The following is a 27,035-nucleotide window of genomic DNA, read 5'->3' as shown; positions in this document are numbered from 1 at the left end:
TACCATTATTACTTTTACCACAAGTACCCTTTCATTAGCAACTTTGAGCCAAGCACAAAATCAGTTACCTCTCTATTGTATATCGTAAATAGTTCAGCAGGCTGGACATGGAGGTCTTAGTCTTAGTTTCTAGCTTTAACGTACCCTAACCTCTTCTAGTTAAGTTAGTTTTTAGGATGGTGGATGTTAAAGGCATGGTGAGCGATGGCCAGCGTCTTGAGGGTCGTTCCAAGACCCGGGCCACCGCCCACAACCAGGTAATGAGCAATATTATACCTGTCTCTTCTCTATTCAATTCTCTTGCTTCCTTCTTTCTAAATATTTAATTTCGTTTTGTTTATTAATATCTCACTTGATTTTGTATTAGTTATAAGCTTTTCTAATGCTGCACAAAAAAAGATATGAAATGAATGTAAACAAATAGAGCCCGCCTCCACGTGGCGGGACACGGGCAACGGTGAGTGTGGGGACGGGAGCCGGGGTGGTGTTACTTTCAGTCACACCGGACCCCGGACCCAGTCATAGCGGCTAAGTGGCAACATACGACCCACCATAAGAAATTAGACGGTGGGTCATAAAAAATAAGGAGCTAGTAAAAAAAAAGTCCACGTACTTATAGTTGCGGAACGTCCAAGTATCGAGGCCGCGATGAAATGATCGGAGTGGGGTGGATAGCCAGGCGTGGAGTAACAAGTATGTCGGTAGATCTTGCGATGGGGCTCTCGTGACGTTCCTGTGGTTGACTCGTGGAAGCGCCTACTGTGGAAGCGGTCACTCTGAGTTTGGGTAAAGGAAGAGCTGGCACACTTTTGACATCGAACTGAAGTCCTTATTAATTAAACTGATCAATTAAACCATCCCTGCCCCGTCTGATAGCACTAAATTTTGTCACTCAACACGCAGGTGTTGGCGTTCACATGCCCATTGGCGCCTGCAGCTGTGGTGGGTTCTGTTCAATGGAAGCCGACACAATGGCATGCGTGCCCCAGTCCAGCCCGCAAAAGACGTAATCGTACTGTCGACACGGACATGTCCACACCTGTTGGAATGTTCCAACATCGCGTCAACACTGTGGAAAAAGCTGTTACGACCATTACGGCCAGGCGGACAAGATGGCGATAAAAAAAAAAAAGTTCAAATGTGTGTGAAATCTTATGGGACTTAACTGCTAAGCTTACACGCTACTTAACCTTAATTATCCTAAGGACAAACACACACACGCCCATGCCCGAGGGAGGACTCGAACCTCCGCCGCGACAAGCCGCACAGTCCACAACTGCAGCGCCTGAGACCGCTCGGCTAATGGCGCGTGGCAAGATGCCGATCACCTGGCGCTGTGGTCACATAGAGTCGTACAGCGCTGCGTATGGCCCTCTTATCTCCACTTGTTCCACATACGCCTCACTTTTCAAGCAGTGTGCCCCGTACGAGTACGAGCCGCATTATCACGGAACGACAGACCCGCCTAACAAGAAAAATTGTTTGCTCCATTAGAGCGTACTTACATGCCGATACTCCACCCTGTGATGTCGGCGATGCATAGTTGCACTTGATTACAAGTTTCCATTTCGTATGACGGCTCCGCATGGAGTGAGCATTGTGTAACATTGATCCGCCCGGTCACACAAAAAAGGGCAATGTTGGCCCTATGGGCACTCCACCTCTCTGCCATTTAAATCTCTTATTATGGTTTCGCTGTTCTACATGTACTCTTATCGTGGCGTATAGCAGGTCATTGCTTCTGAATGTTTCAATTTTTACAAACAATAGAGTAGTATTCTGGGAATAGTCGTTCCAGTTGCTACGAATCCTAATGGTGGAGAAGGATCTGATATAGTGTCTTTAGATTTTCAGTGTATTCTGATGCTGTTCACCTTTGTCACCTGGTACATAAAAACGAGCAAGAAATAGCCTTTACGCAATATCGTACCAGGTATGCGATTAAACGAACAAGTTCATGGCAAACAAAACCTTGATATGTCGTTCGGACCCATCTCGCATTCATGCAGAATCTCAGCGCCATAGTACGCTGTTTAGAGTCAGAAATTATTAGATAAAACACAAAATTTCTTACCATAAGACATTTCTGTAGCGGTGAAGTACCTGTTGAGACACTGGTCTGTTTTTATACTGTTAGCGTTGTATTATGGCTTTCATTTAGCTAGCTAAAGAAAAGAATCACAGAGGACGCAAAAGGAGTGCGGTGCAGGGATAGAAAGGTAGAAAGAAGCTCCGCACACGATTCAGACACTCTGTGGACGTCACCCCACTTAACTACTAGAGCAGATCCCTGGAGAACTCCCAAATTTATAATTTGCGTATCTACTAATTACACTCGTTTATACTTTCCAGCCGCGCGGGATTAGCCGAGCGGAATGCCGGCACGGTAACTCAGCGTGTACGGTCAGAGGGTTAGCTGCCCTCTGTAATAAAAAAAAAACTGAGTTAATGGATCAACGACGAGCTGAAACGGGTGTCTTGTGACGTCCACCCCGAGCACATACAACGAACAAACACGAACAAAATGAGATTAATATAAAAAAAAGCGGTCTAAGGAGCTGCAGTCATGGGCTGTGCGGCTGGTCCCGGCGGAGGTTCGAGTCCTCCCTCGGACATGAGTGTGTGTGTTTGTCCGTAGGATAATTTAGGTTAAGTAGTGTGTAAGCTTAGGGACTGATGACCTTAACAGTTAAGTCCCATAAGATTTCACACACATTTGAACATTTTTTATACTTTCCAAACTCACACACCTTCATTCCTGACGTATTACCGATCATGTTTGTTTACAGTTCCACGTCAGGTGCGAGCTGAGCAAGTTCTTTCGTGTGATGGAATGCCGTTTCCATGCTCGTTGCCGACACGAGCGTGGTGTTCTTTCCAACTCTTCGATAGAAACTCCAGCATTGGCACTTTCTTATTTTTACTCGTCGATAATGTAATGTAATCCTTTCAAAGGTGCTCAATCTTTCTGTCGATCACGCTCATTGTCCTGAATGTCTATGATTTGGGAAATAATCACAGCAGACAGAGACAGAGCTTCTAACGTTTACGAGCTGTTTTTATGCATATTAAGTCTCATGGATGTTCATGTCCACAAATCTCCTTCAGCTAATGAGCATGTTGTTTCAAAGTAAATAAGTCATTATTTACTTACACATAACACAGCCAAGTCTAATCGTTTCATTCACTTCCATTTAGTGCTCGAAACCTACAATTATTAGCTTACAGTTACCCATCTTGTCAGTTAAAACATCACAGGTCAACATTTCACATAATCTACACTTCCTGACAAAAAAGTGAAGCACACAGAAAGGGAAGAAGGAACGACGTGATACTTCACGATTTCAGAGAGTATGTAATGTTATTTCAGTAATTACAAAATTAGGTCAAATTTATAAAGAACTTAGAAGTTTGAGTCCACTTATCAATATGACGTTGCACTCTTTCTGGCTTGGAAGCATGCACTTATTAGTCCGGCAAGTATGTCATAAAACCATTGTGTCCTCTACTGAGGCTAGATGGTCCAGAACTGTTGTAACTGGTCCCTGATTCCCTGGATACTGGCGTTGGAACGGAGTTGGTCCCACCCATTTCTGTCGGGGACAGAGCCAAGGATCTGGCTAGCCACAGGAGTACCTCATCATCAGGTAGACAGTTAATGGAGACATGTGCCACGTGTAGAAGAGCATTGCCTTGTTGAAAAATGGCACCATGATAATGTCGCATGAGAGGTAACACACGAGGACGCAGGATATCCATAACGTACTGTTTTGCCGTCAGAGTTCCCTCGATCATTACCAGTTGTGTCCTGAAGTAATATCTGATGGCTCTACACACCATGACGCCAGGAGTAACACCACTATGCATCTACAAAACATTGGAAGAATGAGACTTCTCGCCAGGTTTCCGCCATGGTCATCTGGGGTAATGCAGAAACACGATTCATCGCTGAGCGTAATCCGACGCCATTCCTCAGCAGTTAATGATTCCGGTAGTGACACCACTCAAACCTCAGCCGTTTGTGTTGTGGTGTTAACGGCAGCCTACATTTGGGAAAGTAATTCCCTAGCCCAGCTGCTGTTAATCTTCGGCCAATGGTATGGATTGACACATAATGGTCCGGATGGAATCCCAGTTCGATTTTACAAAGAATACTCTACGGCACTGGCCACCAACCTAGCTTGCATTTATCTTGAATCTCTCGACCAGCACAAAGTTCCAAGCGAATGGAAAAAAGCGCAGGTGACTTCAGTATGTAAGAAGTGTAAAAGAACAGACCCTAACTTCTGTTTGCTGCAGAATCCTTGAACATATTCCCAGTTCTTATACAATAAACTTTCTTGAGACTGAGAAGCTTGTATTCACGAATCAGTATAGTTTTGGGAAAGATCACTCGTGCGAAAATGAGCCTGTCCTTTTCTCACATGATATATCGAGAACTATGGATGAAGGGCAACAGGTAGATTCCATACTTCTACATTTCCGGAAAGCATTTGACACAATCCCCATTGCATGCTGTTAACGAAGGTACGAGCTATGGAATAAGTTCACAGATATCTGAGTGTCTTGAAGATTTCTTAAATCAGTATTTTTCAACTTGTGGGTGGCGACCCCCAAGGGGTCGCTAAGTGTTGCTCGAGAGGTCGTTGTTACAGGAGGCAGGAGTTGCAGCATGGATTATAACGCAATGTTACACCACGAGCATGAGCTATTGTAGAAATGTCACTGGAAGTGACAAGGTTTCGTGAAAGCACAAAGTCGCTCTCGTTCAGATGTGTTTTAGTTATTTGTAGTAATGAATATGAATTCATTTTAAACTTGTTGAAAACTTCAAATACGCAAAGACTTGCAGGGGTGAGAAGTGACACAATGTCTGTCTAACTCTTCCGACATCTTAACCACCTTTTGTTCCATCAAGAACCGTTGTGCACAGTAACGCACAGTAACCGTAGACTGTAAGGAACGAGAGGCACACAGCAGTCAGTCGCAATCCCATTAGTTTTTATTATGCTTTGAAATCTAGATTTCGGCTATAAACAGCTATCTTCAGTGCATTACAAGTTTATAGGTAGAAGGACAATGTCAGTGTCCTTCTGCCTATACGCTTGTAAAAATGCATGGTAAAGTGAACTGTGGCATGTCTGTTGAATCGCAATGAAAATGCTCTGAAGATGGCTAACCATGGCTAGCCGAAATATACAGGATGTTCCATTTATCTGATGACCGCCTGCCGGTCGAATGGGTCCCGCGGGACTGCACTATGCCCCCCCTTTTTCTGCGAGTTTTTGAGTGTAGGCCGTACAGACACACACACCTTGACGGCCAGTGTCATTCGAGCAGTGAAACAGGCTTCACGAGTGTAACAGAGAAATTTGAGAACGCAACAGTGGCAAGAGCGAATTATTCAATTCCACAACGAGTGTTCATTTACGACTCGTATGTGCGTACCGAGTCCGCTGGTACTCTTCGGAGATGTTTAACAGAAGTTTCCAGGTGTTCAAGGTCCGATTCGGGATGCAGTTCACAAATTAGTGAATACATTTCGTGAAATGAGAAGTATTCAAGACAGGAAGCTTAAACTACGTCTAAAATGCTCACAGGAGCTCGTCTCGATGACATTGCATATCTCCTGGAAAATTCCCCTAAAAAGTCTCTTACGTGTATTTAACATCAAACACAAATTTCGTGCACCTCTGTACAAAGAGGTGCTAAGCTGCTTGGCAGTATAAAGTATCAGTAGTACAAGAACTTCAACCTGGTGGTCCTGCGCTCAGGGTTAAGTTTTGCGAATGGCTTTTAAAACAAGTGTATAACGGTGAAATGGATCTCTTTTCAGATGAGGCATGGTTCTAATTACACGGGTATGTTAACTGCCAAAACTCTCTACATTGGAGCTGTTGCGCTTCGTGAGGAATCCTTCATGATCAGAAAATAGGGGTGTAGTGCGCAGTTAGTGGTGACAGAATGATAGGCCCAATTTTTTTTATGACTTAGTTACATGTGAAAAATATGTAAAAAAACATTTTGCGGCAGTTTTTTAATGAGCTGAGTGAAAGAGAAGGAAGGTCCGTATTTTTTCAACAGGATTCGGCAAGGGCTCATGCACCCAATGTTTCTTTGTAGGCAATTCACGATGTGTTCGATGAAAGAGTGATTAGTAACAGTACCTGGCCCCCTAGAAATCCCAATTTAACTCGGTGCGATTTGTATATGTGAGGTGCACTGAAGGACAAAATTTACACAACAAATCCTCACACGATAGAGGAACTCAAGGATAATAGCCGTGAATTAATTAAGTCAGTATCTCAGAGAGAATTACATTGTGTGATTAGTAATTTTTTGAGTAGATATCAGAAATGCGTGGAAAATAATGACAAGCAGTTCCAGCATCTCCTGGAGTGATATGGGTGAGAACAAAATTTATTTGCTTATATTTTAAATGTAATCATGTCATAAGGCAGTAGTAGTCGGGCGACACGGATCTTATCGCCGGGCAATGGAGCGCTCGCTGCCAGGCATTTGCTGCGACGCACAGGCTGTTATCAGATAAATGGAACACCCTGTTCTAACTAATTGGATTGCGACAAACTGCTATGTGCCTCTCATTTCTTCCGAAATGTGCCGAACGGGAGTTGCGCGGCGAGGGTCACAAAGTCCTGGTCAGACAGAACGCGGACTGCCTGCACGATCTGCGGCATTGAGCCGCAAAGGCTGCTTCATTGAAATGCTCGTTGCTGTATGGTGCCAGTCACACAGAGTGCCGCTTTGACACAGTGGCAATTTACCGGCAGGCGCCGAGTTGTCGCTGTATACAGATTCGCCACAGAACTGAGTGGCTGTGTGCACCTGCTGGCACATTTGACTGCTGTATGGCCGCAGCGATGTGAAGCAGCTCCGTCATACCGCGCTACTAATGAGCTTTCGGCCGCTACCACAGTGTGACAACTTAGCAGTACTTGCAGCCCGCACTGGTAGCCGCTCCTGCCGGTGTGTAGTTCACTACCAACGCAGGCACAGGCCAGCCGCAGCGCCGTGAAAGGCCGCTTTCTGTCTGGCCGGGCAAAAGTCCTGCACAGACCATATTTAGGAGATCTCCTCTAAGATTTTTTGCGGGGAGAGGTAAAAGACCACATTCAGTGGTTCAAATGGCTCTGAGTACTATGGGACTTAAGGTCATGAGTCCCCTAGAACGTAGAACTAATTAAACCTAACTAACCTAAGGACATCACACACATCCATGCCCGAGGCAGGATTCGAACCTGCGACCGTAGCGGTCGCGCGGTTCCAGACTGTAGCGCCTAGAACCGCTCGGCCACTCCGGCCGGCCCACATTCAGTTCTAACAAGGGAACCTCCCCATCACACCCCCCTCAGATTTAGTTATAAGTTGGTACAGCGGATAGACCTTGAAAAACTGAACACACATCAATCGAGAAAACAGGAAGAAGTTGTGTGGAACTATGAAAAAATAAGCAAAATATACAAACTAAGTAGTCTATGCGCAAGATAGGCAACATGAAGGATAATGTGAGCACAGGAGCGCTGTGGTCACGTGGTTAGTGTGAGGAGCTGAGAAACGAGAGGACCTTGGTTCAAGTCTTCCCTCGAGTGAAAATTTTAATTTTTTATTTTCAGTTTATGTGTCAAACTCTTATGTTTCCATTAGTTTTTTGGGAGTGATTATCACATCCACAAGAAAACCTAAATCGGGCAAGGTAGAAGAATCTTTTTACCCATTCGCCAAGTGTACAAGTTAGGTGGGTCGACAACATATTCCTGTCATGTGACGCACATGCCGTCACCAGTATCGTATAGAATATATCAGACGTTTTTTTATTGTGGAGGAATCGGTTGATCTATGACCTAGCGATCAAATGTTTTCGGTCCCCATTGGAGAGGCACGTCCTTTCGTCTACTAATCGTACGGTTTTGCGGTGCGGTCGCAAAACACAGACACTAAACTTATTACAGTGAACAGAGACGTCAATGAACGAACGACAGATCATAACTTTGCGAAAATAAAGAAAGTAAAATTTTCACTTGAGGGAAGACTTGTACCATTGACCTCTCGTTCCACTGCTGCTCACGCTAACCACGGGACCACGGCGCTCCTGAGCTTGCAGTGGCACTGATATTGCCTATGTTGCACATAGACTACTGAGTTTGTATATTTTGCTTATTTTTTTCATAGTTCCACACAACTTCTTCCTGTTTTCTCGATTGATGTGTGTTCAGTTTTTCAAGGCCTATCCACTGTGCCAACTTATAACTAAATCTGAGGGGGGTGCGATGGGGAGGTTCCCTTGTAAGTGGGAATGTGATGAGGCGGCAGCTTCTTGTACAGTACTGACAACTTAATTTCAGTGCCAATCATCTGCTGTGGTAAAAATATCACACGGAACTAGAAACATTCGTGGAAGCACATTTAAAATATGCTCACTCTCAAATGTGATACAAAATGGCTGAGCCAGTACTCACAGCTCACGTGCATTTCAGTAACCGTGCTTCGAATCAAACAATAGCTCGCTAGGATTGGCAGCAGTGAGAGAATGCAAGAAGTACGGAGTGGATCTAGGGCGCTTGAGCTCACCTCAGACGGTAACTGACACACTGCTTATTTGCGTTTTTTTTTTCGTTTTTCGTAGCACTGTGGCTTGAGCGGGATTCCCACAAAGTCGCCATTCCATGCTTCCAGATTCATTTTTCATTTATTTCGTGTTGTCAATTGCAATTGCTGTGAATTGAATCATTGTTATTTTAATAGTCCTGTATAAAAGTTGAAAAAATTCTTGTAAAAAATTAGTACAATTATTTGTACTAAAATATACCAAATATTCTCTCAATTAATTAAAAAGTAACGTTGCTTTCTTTTGACAGAAAGTAATGCACCGCAATTTTTTTCTCAGCGGAGAACAATGCTACGAATGCGAAACGTTACGTATGTATTATTTAGTCTCCTAGGTGAGCGCGCCAAGTTTCCGTCACTTCTGACACATAGCGTAGCTGCAGGACAGTTTCAAAATGGCGTCGGTAGGTGATGTACGTTACAAGCCACGTGCCGTCATTGAATTTCTCACTGCAGAGAAAGAAACTGTGGGGAATATTCACAAACGCTTGTGCAAAGTCTATGGAGCATTTGCTGTCGACAGAAGTACGGTTAGTCACTGGGAACGGAGGGTGAGGTCTTCAGAAGGCGATTCGGCGGAGCTCCACGATTTGTAGCGGTCGGGGAGACCATACACGGCTGTCACACCTGGCAGCCCTGACCTAGCCCCCCCCCCCCCCCCCCCCCCTCGAACTTCCACTTGTTTGGGCCATTAAAGGATGTCATTCGTGGAAGACATTTTGAGGACACTAAGGAGGTGATTTACACAGTGAAGCACTGGCTCCACCACCAGGACAAGGATTGGTACCGACAGGGCATACACGCCTTTGTTTCACCCTGGAGGAAGGCCATAGAATGGGATGGAGATTATGTTTAAAAAATAGGGCGTGTATTGCATAATATTTTACATCCTGTTTTTACAATAAAGTTGTCTTGTTTTTGCCTAGTGTTAAAAATAAGTGCTAAACACAAAAGATGGCAGTTGAATGAAACATCTCTCTGCATGTTGGTTAATGGGCAACCTCGTTGACTTCGTGTTGGTTGACAACGACAAATGACTTATTGCCCAACTATAGTAGCTGAAGTGGTCTTTCTGTGTCAGAAGGTGGTTTCTAAAGTGGTTAACAAATGACACTCAACAGGCTTATCATGCGAAACAGTGTTGGTAACTCCGGCCACTTTGGTCGAGCGGTTCAAGGCGCTTCAGTCCGGAACCACACGGCTGCTACTTCGCAGGTTCGAATCCTGCCTCGGGCATGGATGTGTGTGATGTCCTTATGTTACTTAGGTTTAAGTAGTTCTAAGTCTAGGGAACTGATGACCTCAAATGTTAAGTCCCATAGTGCTTAGAACCATTTTTGAACTGTTGGTAACGGATTCAACCTTCCACAAAATTACATTGTGTATTGCGCGCTACATGAATCACTCTTTACAGAGCCGCGCGGAATTAGTCGAGCGGTCTGAGACGCTGCAGTCATGGACTGTGCGGCTCGTCCCGGCGGAGGTTCGAGTCCTCCCTCGGGCATGGGTGTGTGTGTTTGTCCTTAGGATAATTTAGGTTAAGTAGTGTGAAGGCTTAGGGACTGATGACCTTAGCATTTAAGTCCCATAAGATTTCACACACATTTGAACAAAAACTCTTTACAGAACGGGCTCGTTAAGTTAGGTTTCACTGTACGTTGTTCATCGTAATAATAATACTGATGTAAACATTACGCTGTTTATTCTTCTACGTGTTCTGTTATCTCATTGTTATTTCTTTCCACAGATCATAAATCATACCATCAAGAGTTAAAGCCAATAGCAATAATGGTACGATTCAGCGGTTATAGGCAAATTCATGGTCACAATTTCAGTCTGATGAATAATGATTAATGTATCTCATTTTTATTTTTTAAAATCGTGCTTGACACTTACCAGGATTTTATTTCTTTAACAGTTTTTATTCATAGGGTGAGACGAGCTATATCTGTCATAGGTGCCACTTAGATAAAAGTGAGCGAGGGTTGTAGGTCCTACAATACAATAAAAATACAATAATTTCAATGAGAAAGCTGTGTCCGTTTATTTATTAATAATGTCAAATCGTGGCCCTGTTTTTGAGACACAAACAATCAAATCATTTTCTAATTGAAACCTATTTCTCCTCTTAGTTTTTATGCTCACCGTTGAAGAGAACGCCAATTAACTTAGGTAGGAAATATCGGATGGAACTAACAAGTTCAAAGCTTCCCTTGCCAGCTGTTGATGTTCTTCTTTTCTCTTCATCCAGAAGACGTGTCATCAGCGAATTAAATTAAATTTTACGTGTGCCATCAGTAGGAATATCTGTAAGAATTTCTTTCATCCTCGTTCTCAGATCGGCCAGTTGTACTGACGTACTTAAAACAGGATTTTGTATCCATCTATGACCGTTGCCAGTTTTAGAATTCAGTTCTGGAAAGTAACTTAATAGTTTCTCTTCCAAATTATACAAGCTGTGTATCATGCAAGGAATGTGAGAACGCCCTATGGTTGCACTGTAGTTCCTTTGACACTGTTCTGAATACAAGGGAAAGACTCAACATCATCTTTTGCAAAGACGTTGACCATTAATGAAGTTTTGCGAGGACTTCTTCGATTTTATCCTTGGCCGTTACAATGTTTTCTTCTCTCCCTTGGAGGATCTTGTATAAAATATTTAGGTGGTTAAAAAGATCAGTGATAAATGCTAATTTTAATAACCAAACAGGGTCACTAAAATAATTCGTATATCATGATTTTTAATATTGTAAGAACATTTACAATTCAACTTTTAATTCCAGAACTCGTGTCTATGCCTTTGCTTTGGAAAGCCATCTGACCTCTGTGTAATAAAAGAGATTTTGATGAAACGAACTCATCTCTTAAAAATGATTCTAAACAGTCGAGTTTGCAAAGCTTTATCTTTCATAGAGTTCACAGCTTTGATCAACTCTTTAAGCACAGTGTTTAAATTAAAAGGTAAGACTGTGGCTGCCTGAGTTTGTCAATGAGGAAAGCAGTTTGTCTATGAAACGTTTGGCATCTTTTATTTTAATTTCGCCAAGCGCCCACTTTCATTGCCAGTCATAGCTTTAGCACCATCACTACTAATGGCGGTACATTTCGTCCAGTCAATCTAGTAGCTGAGAGTGCTTTCTAAAATCATGTCGTAAAATCAATAGTCAGTAGTGTTCGCAGGAAGTACTTCGTAGAATAAAATATCTTCCATGATATTTTCATATGCTTCAGAGCGCACAAATACCCTAAACAACTCAAATCTGAAACTTCAGTACATCATCAAATTTTAATTGTTCTCGAATGTCACCAGCCATATCGTTATCCTGCGTTTAATGGTACTATCAGAAAGTGATATGCTTTTTAGTCGGTTTGCCTACTGCTTACCTAAAAAATTTCAACCATATCGAGGGTTGCTGGCAAAATAAGATTCTCGGCGTCTGTATGCAGGTTTCCTGCGTGAGCGACTCGGTAGCTAGCTGACAACGTTTTCTCGTTAACGATGGGTACCTGAAATCAGACGAAATGTAACGTTAAATCAGTAAAAACAAATAAATAATCAATAACATACATTTTTAAAAAAGCCTTTAATATACACAGAGAAACGTCCTTGTTGGTGCTTCACGTTTGATGTTTGTTCTGTGCGCCGGTGAAGTTTCGAACCGTTCTGGCAGATGGCAAATCCGTAGAGGAAACTCAAAATGGCGTCTACATACGACGACTCGCTTCACAAGCAGCGCGCTGTTATTGAATTCTTGTGTGCAGAAAAAGAAACCGTGGTGAACATCCATAAACGTTTTTGTGCAGTGTATGGCGATGCTGCAGTTGATAGGAGTACAGTTGGGCGATGGGTAAAGAAACTTATAGCCTCAGGAAATGAAGAAACAGAGCTCCACGATCAGCCACGCTCTTGACGTCCTGTCACAGCCACTGCTCCAGACATGCTGAATCGTGCGGATGCCATTATTCGTGCCGACCGGCGCATCACAACTCGACAATTGGCTCTACAGTTGTCGGTCAGCATTGGAAGTGCGACTGGAATGGTCGAGACTTTCGGATATTCAAAGATGTGCTCAGGATGGGTTCCACGAATGCTCACAGCGAACCACAAGGTTCAACGACAGGCCATTTCATTTGAATTGTTAGAACGTTTTGAGACTGCCAGAGAGGCCTTTCTGTCTCCGATCGTTACTAGGGACGAAAGCTGGCTGCACCACTCTTCGCCGGAAACAAAAAGGCAGTCCATGGAGTGGCAACATCCTCGTTCACCACAAAAGAAGAAATTCAAGACAACCCTCTCTGCTGGTAAAGTAATGGTGACAGTCTTCTGGGATTATGATGATGTCATTCTCGTGGATGTGATGCCGAGATGGTCAACCAACAATTCAGAGGCATATGTGAAGACTCTGAATAAACTCAAGAACCGGTTCTGATGTGTTTGATCGGACAAGAATCTAGCAGAAACCTTACTCCAACACGATAGTGCTCGCCCACACACAAGTCCGAGAACCCGAGTACACATCGCCAAAGTGGGTTGGACATTATTTCCTCATCCACCCTACAGCCCAGACCTGGCACCCTCGGACTTCCATATCTTTGGGCCACTTGAAGAGTTCTACGGGGAACACACTTTGAAGTTGACGAGAGTGTCAGTCATACAGTGAACACATGGCTACGCCTACAGGAGAAGAGCTTTTACCAGCAGGGAATACATGCTCTTCCACAACGTTGGCGTACGGCCATAGAACGTGATAGAGGCTACGTCGAAAAATAGGACATGGACAAGATATGTTGATGTATATTGTCACCAAATTCTGAATCTTAACAATAAAAATGTTCTGAAAAAAAATGTGGGGCATCACTTATTGAACGACCCTTAATATTGTGACTCTTCAGTTTGTCCTGGCGTATTTGTTGATCGAACAGTCCATGGACACTGTAGGCGACAGTAAATCTCTGGACTGCTCGATCAGTAACATAATATTATTTTAATCAACAAATAACAGTACTATTTTATTACCTGAATCATAGTAGCTTGCTGCTGGTTAAGGGTTTTCAGTTTCCTTTCGAAGAAATCCACCGGTTTATCAGCTTCCTTGGAATGTTTAGTTGAGACGTGACGCATGAGCCGTGATGGAGTTATACTCTCACGTGACAATACTTCACCGCAAATTACACATTGAGGTTTATCATTCATGCTAGTGAAACCATGCTTCAAATAACTATCTTCCTACAGTCTTTTTTATTCGATTTTGATTCGCTTCTGCCATTGCAACTTGTACCAGTCGTGGAGTGCTGCGCAGATCTTTTTGAGAAACTTCTTCATTTTATGCTCGCTCGGAGCGAAGCGCAAAAGCACTATAACCACGTCCATACTCGCTGACGTACTCGGACAACTTATTGACGCAAGTGAAAATGCGGGCCTATACAACCGCTGACCCCTTCTCGCCCTGTGCCTCCAACGCAACAAGGAATAATTATATCGCTGTTGGCAGAGCGTTGCGACTACCTTGCACAGTACACTTGGTTTCTCGATCAGTATAGCATCAATAGAAAGAAAATTAAATACACTGCCTTTTAAATCACTGACAGTTTTATTACGGTTTGGGGGGGGGGGGGGGAGGGTCGACATAGCTTTTTCACTTGGAAAGGGGTCGCGTATTACAAGAGGTTGAAAAACACTGACTTAAATAATAGAACCCAGTATGCTGTCCTCGACGGCCAGTGTTCATCAGAGACAAGGGTATCGTTAGGAGTGCCCCAGGGAAGTGTGATAGCACCGTTGTTGACCTCTGTATACATAAATGATTTGGCGGACAATGTGAGCAGCAATCTGTTGTTGTTTGCTGATGATAGCGTCGTGTACGGTAAGGCGTCGAAGTTGATTGGCTGCAGGAAGATACACGACGACTTACACAAAATTTCCAGTTGGTGTGATGAATAGCATCTAGCCCTAAATGTGGAAAAATGTAAGTTAATGCGGATGAGTGGGAAGATCAAACCTTTAATGTTCGGCTACAGTGTTACTAATATCCTGCTTGACACACTCAAGCCGTTTAAATATTTGGGCGTAACGATGCAAAGCGATATGAGGTGGAACGAGCATGTGAGAACCGTGATAGGGAAGGCGAATGGTCAACTTCGGTTTATTGGGAGAAATTTATAAGGAGATCGCATATAGGACGCTGGTGCGACCTACTCTTGAGTACTACTCGAGTGTTTGGGATCCGTACCAGGTCGGATTGAAGGAAGATATCGAAGCAATTCAGAGGCGGGCTGCTAGATTTGTCACCAGTAGGTTCGAAAAACACTTGCAGGTGTTACAGAGATGCTTCGGGAGCTCAAACTGGAATCCCTGGACGGAACGTGACGTTCTTTTCGAGAAACACGATTGAGAAAATTTAGGGAACCGGCATTTGTAGCTGACTGCCGCCAACATACACCGCGGAGTATCGATGTAGATGTAGAATGCTGTAGCGAGTCCAGTACTTGTTCTCGGTTCACAGGCGCAGATGTGAAGGGGTACAATACGCGTACTGCACAATACGAGTCATCGCTTGTGGTGGTCATAGCTGGTTGACCAGAAGCGAGAAATGTACCTTCCCTCACTTTCCAATACAGTCCAACATCGGGCCACTGTTACACCTGAATGCCTCAAAAATCTGGATATTCCACCATACGACCACCCGGACCAACGGAGACCCTTTCAAGGTCCGTCAGTTTCTCATGACGCTCTCTTACATCTGACGTTGTTCACGCTTCTTATGTACCCTACCAAACTTACTAAAAACACTGTGTACGAGTAAAACTAACGCACTCTGGTGGCCGCTCTACGTTGAAAAGCCAAAGAAACTGGTACGCCTGCCTAATATCGTGTAGGCGAGCACGCAGAAGTGCCACAACACGACGTGGCATGGACTCGACTAATGTCCGAAGTAGTGCTGGAGGGAACGGACACTATGAATCCTGCAGGGCTGTCCATAAATACTTAAGAGTACGACGGGGTGGAGATCTCTTCTGAACAGCACGTTGTAAGGCATCCCCAATATGCTCAATAATGTTCGTGTCTTCGGAGCTTGGTGGCCAGCGGAAGTGTTCAAACTCAGAAGAGTGTGCTGGAACCACTCTATAGTATTTCTGGACATGTGGGGTGTCGCATTGTCCTGCTGGAATTACCAACGTCCGTCCGAATACACAATGTACGTGAATGGATGCAGGTGATCAGACAGGACGTTTACATATGTGTCACCTGTAAGAATCATATGTAGACGTATCAGGGGTCCCATATAACTCCCACTGCACACGCCCCACACCATTACAGAGCCTCCACCAACTTGAACAGTCCCATGCTGACATGCAGGGTCCATGGATTCGTGAGGTTGTCTCCATACCCGTACACGTCCATCCACTCGATACAATTTGAAACGAGACTCGGCCGCCCAGGCCACATGTTTCCAGTCATCAACAGTTCATTGTCGGTGTTGACGGACCCAGGCGAGGCGTAAAGCTTTGCGTCCTGCAGTCATCAAGGGTACACGAGTGGGCCTTCGGCTCTGGAAGCCCACATCCATGACGTTTCGTTGAATGGTTCACATGCTGACACTTGTTGATGACCTAGCATTGAAATCTGCATCAATCTGCGGAAGCCTTGCACTTCTGTCACGTTGAACGATTCTCTTTAGTCGTCGTTGGTCCCGTCCTTGCAGGATCTTTTTCCAGTCGCAGCGATATCGGAGATTTGATGTTTTACCGTATTCCTGATATTCACGGTAGACTGGTGAAATGGTCGTACTGGAAAATCCCCACGTCATCGCTGCCTCGGAGATGCTGTGTACCACTGCTCGTGCTCCGACTATAACACCTCGTTCAAACTCACTAAAATCTTGATAACCTGCCATTGTAGCAGCAGTAACCGATCTAACACACCGTCAGGTGGCTTGCGGAGTATGGATGTAGATGTAACAACTGCGCCAGACACTAGTTGTGTTATATAGACGTTGCACAGTATCCTACCTGTTTATATATCTGTGTATTTGAATACGCATGCTTACACCAGTTTCTTTGGCGCCTCAGAGTATCTGTCACAGAGAACTGAAACTGTAATTATGTCCACTCCCGCTGATGGTGTGTACTTGTACGATGCTAAATTGACGTCCGACCATGTCTTCTGAGTGCTTTTTTTTTTTCCATGAGATGTGTGAGTGGTTTAGGAAACTTTCGTAAGCGCAACACAGATGGGAAACAGTTAAATAGCGTTTTCACTGGTTGGATACTCGCCTCCAGCTGCCATCGGCTTTGTGTACAACGTATACATAAATACGCGTTTAGTATAGAAATCAGAAAAAGGGAAAATAAAGATTATTGATGTTTAGATATTAACATACACGACAAGAAAAGTAAAAAATGCAAAATCACAATAGGCAGTGATCCTATCTAGATTAATTGTAAGTTGTCTGATAGAAAAATCGCTAAATGTGAAGTACTGTTTTATAATGTAGAAGGTTTACTGTACAATGGGATTTCCAAGACCCGCTAAGAATTTTTTGGAAAATTAAAATTTCTAATTGGAATATTTACAGCTATCATGTTGTTCTAGGAAAGTTATACATTTCTGGAAACAAAAAACCAAGTCCACAGATTTATAACTGCGGAATTTCGGCAGGCTCTCACTTTAAGATTCGGACATTCTAGAATACACTAATTCCGATTACGTGTAATTTTTTGAAGGCACAGTTTCTGGAAACCGGAAACATGTAGGATGTTCACTGATAAGCGGAGAATGAGGGCTTTTCATCAAGGTATATCAGTCTTTAAAATAAACAGCAATTTTTGGGCCAAATTTAGAAGAGCACCTGATTTTACTGTATCGTAAATTTAAAAATTTTAATCATATAAAGTATTTCCTCAAGGACTAATTATATTATTACGATAGGTGGTCTGTAAACTATACATTGTTTAATAAAGTTTAGTGAAAAACAGAACGGATTGGAATTTATCAATTTATTGCATGTACTCATAGTATACACATTTACGTGTATAACAGAAAACAAACAAGAAATAAAAATTATTTAAGGAGTTGGACTGTAACTGGTGGAGGTATTTGAGCTTGCAACGTTTGAAGCTGTCGGCTTACAAGCAGTGCTTGTTGCAGGTGCCTGACATGAGGGAGAGGGCCTTCCTCGTGGGAGTCTCTCTGGCGGCCGTTATCTGCATGACAGCCGTACACGCACAGTGAGTTTCTGCTGCTCGCCTTCTTTCTCTGTAATCTGTTCTGCTTATTGCTCACGACGGACTCCGTCTGGAAGTCTGGCGATTCGTAAATGAGAATAAATATACATACCATACCATAATGTCCCTACCTAGTCAACATGTTAATGAATACAGTTGTTGCCTCTTTGGTTTGTTTCACAGCCATCAAATATTGATTAAAAGAAATCATTTTCCTGCTGGACCTGCTTGTCATTTGAATGAAATGGTATTCAAATTTTACTTTTTATTTTATTTTTTCAAATAATAGTTTTAGTTTATCCATAACTTATTGACATCGGTATTATTGATAATCACAATTTCTTCCAGAAGTACGCAAATAGGTTTATTATCGTTTAATACTGAGAAATGAATTTTGCGTCCAGTTGACAGTAAATGGATCTGACACATTTCTTAGCTAAGCAATGTTCTTCTCCTAGGACATATACTTTCTCTTATAACTTCTGTACCCTGTGGCCAATTGTATGTGCATTTTTTTTATTTTCATGTGTTCTTTTAATTCATCTACATGCTCTTATAGACTCGATTTACCAATGCTAGTCCAAATGCAGATTTTCAATACTGTAAACCACAATCGGCATATTCAGCATTTCCCTGCATCCCACTTCTCAATGACCATACAGTACTTCGAGATTTCTGGTCCCTGTAGTATCTGTCTGATGCTGCACCGAATTTCCTTTTGTTTTGTGGGGAAAAACTGAGTACAAATTAATGTTTTCTTTGGTAGTGCATTTTCTTCCGTTGAGAGTTGCTAACATATCATTATAATTTCTTCCTGCCAATGATATCCATCACAGCCACGACTAGCTATAATATTTGCTTGATAATGTAATTCTTACTATGGCATGATCACTGTATTTTGCTACTTTTCCTCACAAAATTTGTTTCGAGGATAGCTGCTTAACACTGTTTTCTCCCAGTTAAATTCCGTGTCTTACATTTATAGCAAAATCAATGTAAGCTTCCTCTTTTATTTAGGCTTCTGTAGTTCCTAAGAAGTGAAATTACTCGACAGATACATTTTCTTACCATCTCAGTTTTGTTTAAAATATCACTCTCATTCTTGTCATTTTGAAATACACAAATTTTGTTAACAAGGTGGTGTAGTGGGTAGATCACTTGACCTTAACTCCAGAGGACAGTAGTTCAAGTCACTGCCCGTAGATTTACCATGGATTCCTTAAATCTCATAAGGCAAATTCCAGGATGGTTCCTTTGAGAAAAACACAGCCGCTTTACTTTTTCGTCCTTTCCCGATTCGAGCATGTCCACTGTCACTAATGACCCCGTCGCCAACGGGACGTTGAAACCTAATTTTCCTTCCTTTTTCTGAGAATGAACATGTATAGCTGACACAGCAACAATCACATGGTTTTGAGTTTTATTTTCTGTGTTTATTGTATTGTTTTTATTGGCCGTTTTCTTCCTTTTTTCCAGTTTCCGGAAAATATAATTGGAATATTTAATTTTCCCTCGAACTAAAATGAGAACGCTGAAAGTGATATTTCTATTTGTATTTACGACACGTAGAATTTCTTTTCCTCTGTTTCAACATTTTCAATATAAATAAAAATGGACTAATCGCAGAACAACTCCTTAGCAATGTGGCAATCTTCCAAGATTTCTCGGTCTAGTTTCATGAAGCAGTTGCAGCAAAGATACCGATCCCTCACCCTTACACAACGTTGACATGTAGCAATTTTATACATAACGTACGAAATTTCATAGATTATTAGGCATCCACTCTCATTCCTTGTGCAGTATAAAGATCTCAGACCTGTATCAGCCTCTAGTCCCAAATCCACTGTTTCTCTTACACTGTGATCTCTGTTAGTTCTTACTAGTAAATTCTTTGCATATAATCGTGTATGCGATCACAAAGCAGTAATTTATTGTTATTGTTAGGATCTTCTTTGATTCCTTTCTTATAAACTGCTACCATAAATGCTTACATTCTCTCCCTAGGTTTAGGCGATACAGTGCATTAAATATCTCGTCAAAATGTAAAATTTTTAGTACGGTTTGTTGTGCTTAAGCGTCAGAAACTGTGACGTTTGTTTATAGAAATCCAATAGAACATAACTACAGGTACGTCCAATGCCACACAGTTATTAAAAAACCTAGTGTAATACATGATGCATTATCTTCTTACCCTAAAAAACGGTGCTTGGTGAGGTGCCATTACAGAGAAACTTCTAAAAAAAGGCCAAATGATGAAAGTTCGATGTATGTAACACAATTTAAAGTAGTCTCAACTAAACCTAAGATCGAAATTAGAACAACCCATAGCTTTGCAACGCTTGACATTAACATCGTGTGTTTCTTGTGACTTACGTCTTTCAGATATTTTAGCCATAGAAATACTGTTAAGTTAAATCATTTACATATTTTAATGAACATGTTAAATATGAAGATAATGTTTTAACACTTGACATAAATATTGTGAATGTTGTTATAGTGTTCCACCCTAAAACGGTGCTTGGTCAGGTTCGCTTTTGTGTACAGCCTCATCTAGGCCAAAGACTAAATTCAGCTGCCTGCTTAGCATGTTATTTCAGCAGAGCACTGGTGTTTTGTACACTTATTCGCTGGTGTCCAAAATTGAAGCAACAAACCGCTCTTTTCCCGTCCTGTGTCTAATTCACGATGCAATCACACAAATTGTCAACAGATGTCCGTTCGATCGTGTTCTGCACGGAAGATGGCATTCTGGTCAACGGACAACCACGCCAACGATGATGTCAGGGCACCTATCAAACGGCGTAGTGTTTGCGGGTGAGCCCACATCCACAATCACTGTGGACACGGTCAAAAACGGTGCAGCATGGCACAGAGAAGATGCCTACCCGACTCTCTGCGGTGGATGGCCGTAGGGAGAATGGCCCGATTGCCCGATGGCTTAATGTGAATCGTTGTGTTGTTTATCGGATGTGGCAACAGTTTATAGAGACCGAAACTGTATCCTGAAGACCAGGGCAGTGCCGAACACGTGTGACATCAAAAAGAGAGGATCGTTATTAGGCTGTAATGGCACGAAGGTACTGCCTTATTACTGCACGGCAACTGTCATCTGATCTCGCAGCATCCACTGGACGTGTTGAATCGAGGCAAACTTTGTAAAGAAGGGTTCGGCAGAGTGTGACTTTTATTATCGGAGACCTGCTGCATGTGTACCTCTGACGCGCCTGCACAGAAGACGACATCTAGAGTGGAGCCGTCAACATGCCACCTGGATGGTCGAACAGAGGGCCAGTGTTCTTATCACAGATGGGTTCGGATTTGGTCTCGAGAGTGATTCTCGTTGGATTCGGAGCTGGAGGGAACGTGGAACATGGTTCCGGGACCCAAACATTGTGGAAAGAGACCGATAGCGAGGAGAATCCTTAATGGTGTGAGCAGTGATTATGTTGACCTCTCGGACACTTCGTGAAATTGTACGGGTGAATCGGCAAGGTTTAATGGTTGTCAGGTATCGTGACGAGAACTTAGGACCTCATTCGCGGTTGTTGCGCAGTGCTGTAGGCCCAGACTTCGTTTTGACGGACGGTGATGCTCAACCTCATAGAGCACGGAGGACATTACACACATGGCGTGGCCTGCTCGCTCTCCCGATTTGAATCCCATAGGGCATGTCTCGCATGGACTAGGGAGACGGGTTACATCACGTCAGCACCCACCAGCCACTCTCCGACAAATGCGAGCAACTCTGCACGAAGAATGGGCGTCATTGCCTCAACACGAGATTGAGGATGTCATTCACAGTATGCTCTGTTGCTGTCAGGCCTGTATTGCTGCCAGACGTGGTCACACCTTGCCAGACGTGATCACACCCCATACTGAGCACATTAACCGGTTGTGTGCACAAATCCGTTAAGTTGAAAAAATGATGAACGTTTTATCTGTCGTTATGCATGTTCCAGTTGTTTGCCTTCCGTATTCTTCACATTGTTTCCACTTTACTATCACCTGTTTGTGCTATTCTGTGGCAAAATAACCGCAACCTTGCAAAATTTCCGTTTGTTGCTTTAATTTTGAATATCACTGTAGAACCATTGATATGTGGAAATACTTAAAGTTACACCATTTAGGTGTTTTAACGGAGATTTTAGACGTGAAAACAACATTGTGACACTTGAAGTAGACATTGTGTTGCTGAAGTATTTTTCACATAATTCTAGAATTGGAATTACTCTAAGTTGCACCCTTTACATACTTTAGACATGGAAATAACATTGTGACATGACTTGAACACTGTGTGTGTGTGTGTTTCTTTTTGCACATTTCTCATAGATTTCATAGATAGTGCAGACAATTTCTATATGGATATATTCATTTGTGTCCCAACTGTGGTACAGAGATAGAACTAAGCTCATTGACAAGTGCTGTTTAAGTAGTAAGTTCCACTACTAATGCCAGTTCACACCAATAGTGTCAATATATTTTTGACAGAGAATCGAATTTTTTTTAACATGGCAGACAATTCTGTTCATTGGAGTACTTCTGAAGATGATGTCAAGTTACACAATTTGGTTGAAGCTTACATATTCTGATAAATAATACAAGTAGTTTGGAAAATAGCGCAAAAAATCAGGTGTATGTGTATGTGCCAGTGCGCGCGCGCGCGCGCTTTTGTGTGTGTGTGTGTGTGTGTGTGTGTGTGTGTGTGTGTGTGTGTGTGTGTGTGCGCATCTGAATGGGTGATTGGGTGGATATGCACATGCTTACATATTTTTTTAATAAATTATATAGGTTGTTCGGATACATTTTAATATGGTGCAAAAAATTCAGGTCATTGAGACTTTTTGAACATTGTGCCAATTTCTACAATTCAGGTGAAACTTACCTACTTTCATGAATGAGACAAGGTTCTAGGCTCTCAGTCCGGAGCCGCGTGACTGCTACGGTCGCAGGTTCGAATCCTGCCTCGGGCATGGATGTGTGTGATGTCCTTAGGTTAGTTAGGTTTAAGTAGTTCTAAGTTCTAGGGGACTGATGACCATAGATGTTAAGTCCCATAGTGCTCAGAGCCATTTGAACCATGAATGAGACAAATAGTTTGGAGATTTTTAAATACGATGCGATAAAATTCAAATCTTTCAGATAGTTTTCAACATTCTGGCAACATACTGATTTACTGGTTTTGTGGGTGTTTTTAAATTTCCCGCCAATGGGACGTCATGTAAAGTGAGTGTGGCTTGCCACATCATGATGTTGACATCATAGATAGGGGGCGTGGCTTGTGATGTCATGGGTATGCAAATGACGTTACAAACTTGAACAAAGTATACCAGATTGGCCATTGTCATTCTACTCATACAAAATTGAAAGTCTTTATACATTTTCTATAGTTGTGGAGAGTTTGACCTGGTCAGCATGGATAGAGGTGACTGGCACATCTAGGCAAATATTACTGCATATTCGGGTAACTTAACTTTAGGTGAAACTTTTCTTTGCAGACCGTACATTTAGATAGCTTCTTATGTAAAATTTTTTATCATGAGATAATGAAGTAAATCTATTCCAGTTGGTTAATCATCTCTTTCTTGATTGATTTTTTCAGCTCCTCATATGAACAACATGAAATGACAGTGTTGGAGACTTTACTGCTCTTGTACAGATACACACATCAAAGAATGTTTTTGTATCACCTCGATTCCGAGAGTTCCGGAACCTGTACAGAAAATTGGAACAGAGATCAACATAAACATCATTTCCGCCCTTTTTATTGCTCATAAAAACCACACATTGCATGTTGTACCTTCGTACAGCGAGACCTTCGGTGTGGTGGTACAGATTGCTGTACACATCGGCACCTCTAATACCCAGTAGCACGTCCTCTTGTATTGACGCGTGCCTGTATTCGTCGTGGCATACTATCCACAAGTTCATCAAGGCATTGTTGGTCCAGATTGTCCCAGTCCTCAACGGCGACTCGGCGTAAATCCCTCAGAGTGGTTGGTGGGTCACATCGTCCATAAACAGCCCTGTTCAATCTATCCCAGGTATGTTCGATAGGGGTCATGTCTGGAGAACATGCTGGCCACTCTAGTCGAGCGATGTCGTTATCCTGAAGGAAGTCATTCACAAGATGTGCACGATGGGGGTGGGAATTGTCGTCCATGAAGGTGTATGCCTCGCTAATGTGCTGCTTATATGGTTGCACTATCGGCTGAAGGATTGCGTTCACGTATCGTACAGACGTTACGAAGCTTTCCATGACAACCAGCGGTGTACGTCGGCTCACAAATGCCACCCGAAAGCAGCAAGGAACCTCCACCTTGCTGCACTCGCTGGAAAGTGTGTCTAAGGCGTACAGCCTGACCGGATTACCTCCAAACCCGTCTCCGACGATTGTCTGGTTAATGGCATATGCGACACTCGTCGGTGAAGAGAGCGTGATGCCAATCCTGAGCGGTCCATTCGGCATGTTATTAGGCCCATTCTGTACCGCGCTGCATGGTATCGTGGTTGCAAAGATTGATCTCGCCGTGAACGTCTGGAGTGAAGTTGCGCATGATGCAGCCTATTGGGCACAGTTTGAGTCGTAACAAGATAGCCCTGTGGCTGCACGAAAAGCATTATTCAACACGGTGCCCGTTGCTCTCACGGTTCCTCCGATCCGTAGGTAGGTCATACACTGCAGTAGTAGTAACCCTTGGGAGGCCTGAGCGAGGCATGTCATCGACACGTCCTGTCTCTCTGTATCTCCTCCACGTCCGGACAACATCGCTGAGAGCCCTTCCTGGCACAGAGTAACAATGCGGGCGCGATCGAACCGCGGTATTGATCGTCTAGGCATGGCTGAACTACAGACAACACGAACCGTGTACCTCCTTCCTGTTGGAATGACTGGGACTTATCGGCTGTCGGACCCCCTCCGTGTAATAGGCGCTGCTCAAGCATGGTTGCTTACATCTTTGGGAGGGTTTAGTGCCATCTCTGAACAGTCAAAGGGACTGTATCTGTGATACAATACCCACAGTCAACATCTATCATCAGGAGTTCTGGAAACCGGGGTGATGCAAAACTTTTTTTGATGTATGTATAATTTTAAGTATACAGATTGAAGTGGCGAGTGAAATTTTGTACCAAGGCCTGGAATTGGACCCAGGTCTCCTGCTTACTAGGCAGGTGCGTTCCCTCCTCGATCCAAACTCTCACTGACGCCCCAATCTACTTTAAATTCCCATTTACACACGAACAGAATTGCCGAGGATGTCTTCGTGCGTAAGGGGGAATTTAAAATAGGCTGGGGTGGCAATGAGAATTTGGATTCGAGGAGAGAAGTGTGCCAGGGTAATCCGTACAGTTGTGTGAACCGTTGTGCCAAGGTGGGTTAGTGACTGCCGCACCTGCCTAGTCAGCAAGAGACCTGGGTTCAATTCCCGGCCTTGGTACAGATTTCCACTCGCCGCTTAAATCTGTATACATAAAATCGTATCTATATGAGATCAGTGAAATCTCTGAAACTGTGCCATTTCATCTGTGTAAGTACCTGCTCCTGGGATTCAGGCTGGATTACCCATTTACGTTCGATACTGGGGTGCTATTCCAGAACATGGAGACACGCGGCAATTCTTTTCATGTGTAAGGGGCAATTTAAAGTAGACTGGGGAGCCAGTGAGAATTTGGATCGAGGAGAAAGGTGTGCCATGGTAATCCGTGCAGTTGTGTCAACCGCTGTGTCAAGGTGCCTCAGTGGCTAATACGCTTGCCTAGGTGGCAACATACGCCCCTTATTTGGTACAGCTGGTCACGCAATTTTATCAATGAATTCCTCTACCTAACTACCATATGTGACGAGGAATGTACAAAGTTGCTATGATCACCAGAGTGCTTTGCTATGTATGGTCCTGTTGGAGGTTGTATGGCCTTTGATATGACTTAACTAGCCATGTACAAGGGAACCTAAAGTTAAGCATGGACTTCGAACCACGACACACTTGACATTTTTAGCTGAAACAGCTCACTGACTGAGATTAAGAAAGCGATTAGTAACAGAATAAACATTCGGACCAACCAGGGACTGAAACCTGGGTCTTCAGATTTGCAGGTATGGTCTGCCAACGGCAAATGCTGCAGTAAGTAACAGAGAAATGAAGTTACAATGAATTCCAGACCCTTAGCTGCTTACAGGCATTGATAAATTTCAACGCGGACAGTTGAAAATGTGTGCCCCGACCGGGACTCGACCCCGGGATCTCCTGCTTACATGGCAGACGCTCATTCTTGAACATTCTTGAACAGAGTATTCGCTATTACTAGCTGAAACTTGTTACAGAACTCAATTAGTCTTTCTCCTCTCACATTCGTTGTCCCAGGCCCATATTTTCCTGTAACCTACTCGTTCCCCTACAACTGCATTCCAGTCCCCCATGACTATTAGATTTTAATCCTCTTTTACATACTGTATTACCCTTTCAACATCCTCATAACTTGCTCTACCTCTTCCTCTTCAGCTTGTGACGTCGGCATGTGTACTTTAAATATCGTTATCGGTGTGGGTTTGCTGTCGATTCTGATAAGAACAACCCTGTCACTGAACTGTTCACAGTAACACACTCTCTGCCCTACCTTCCTATTCATAACGAATCCTACTTCTGTTATACCATTTTCTGCTGCTGTTGATATTACCCTATACCCATCTGACCAGAAATCCTTGTCTTCTTTCCACTTCACTTCACTGACCCCTACTATACCTAGATTGAGCCTCTGCATGTTCATTTTCAGATTTTCTAGTTTCCCTACCACGTTGAAGCTTCTGACATTCCACGCCTTTTCGTTGATTATTCTCATGGTAACCTCCCCCTCGGCAGTCCCCTCCCGGAGATCCGAAGGGAGGAATCTTATGCCAATGGAGAGATCATCATGACACTTTTTGAATTACAGGCCACCTTCCTGTGGATACACGTTACGTGTCTTTAATCCAGTGGTTTCCATTGCCTTCTGCATCCTCATGCCGTTGACCATTGCTGATTCTTCCGCCTTTAGCGGCAGTTTCCCACTCCTAGGACAAGAGAATGCCCTGAACCTCTGTCCGCTTCTCCGTCCTCTTTGACAAGGCCGTTAGCAGAATGAGGGTGACTTCTGATGCCGACCGCCAATTCTGATTTTTAATCAAAATTTAAGCAGCGGCGGGATTCAAA

The 27,035-nt window shown here is 43.2% G+C and overlaps 1 protein-coding gene across 1 annotated transcript in view; it reads left to right on the top strand.

The window, feature by feature from the left end:
- The window catches only part of LOC124722530 (glycine receptor subunit alpha-2-like), a 424,158-nt gene that overhangs the window by 174,028 nt on the left and 223,095 nt on the right, over positions 1-27,035 (top strand). Inside the window, exon 2 of the mRNA XM_047247678.1 lies at positions 17,774-17,853. Coding sequence (XP_047103634.1) covers positions 17,783-17,853 — 71 coding nt within the window. The 5' untranslated portion in view covers positions 17,774-17,782. The remainder of the gene's footprint in view (positions 1-17,773; positions 17,854-27,035) is intronic.

Source organism: Schistocerca piceifrons, chromosome X, assembly GCF_021461385.2.
Source record: "Schistocerca piceifrons isolate TAMUIC-IGC-003096 chromosome X, iqSchPice1.1, whole genome shotgun sequence".
Lineage (NCBI taxonomy): Eukaryota > Metazoa > Arthropoda > Insecta > Orthoptera > Acrididae > Schistocerca > Schistocerca piceifrons.
Note: the sequence above shows the minus strand (reverse complement) of the source record. Positions and strands in the feature narration are given on the sequence as shown.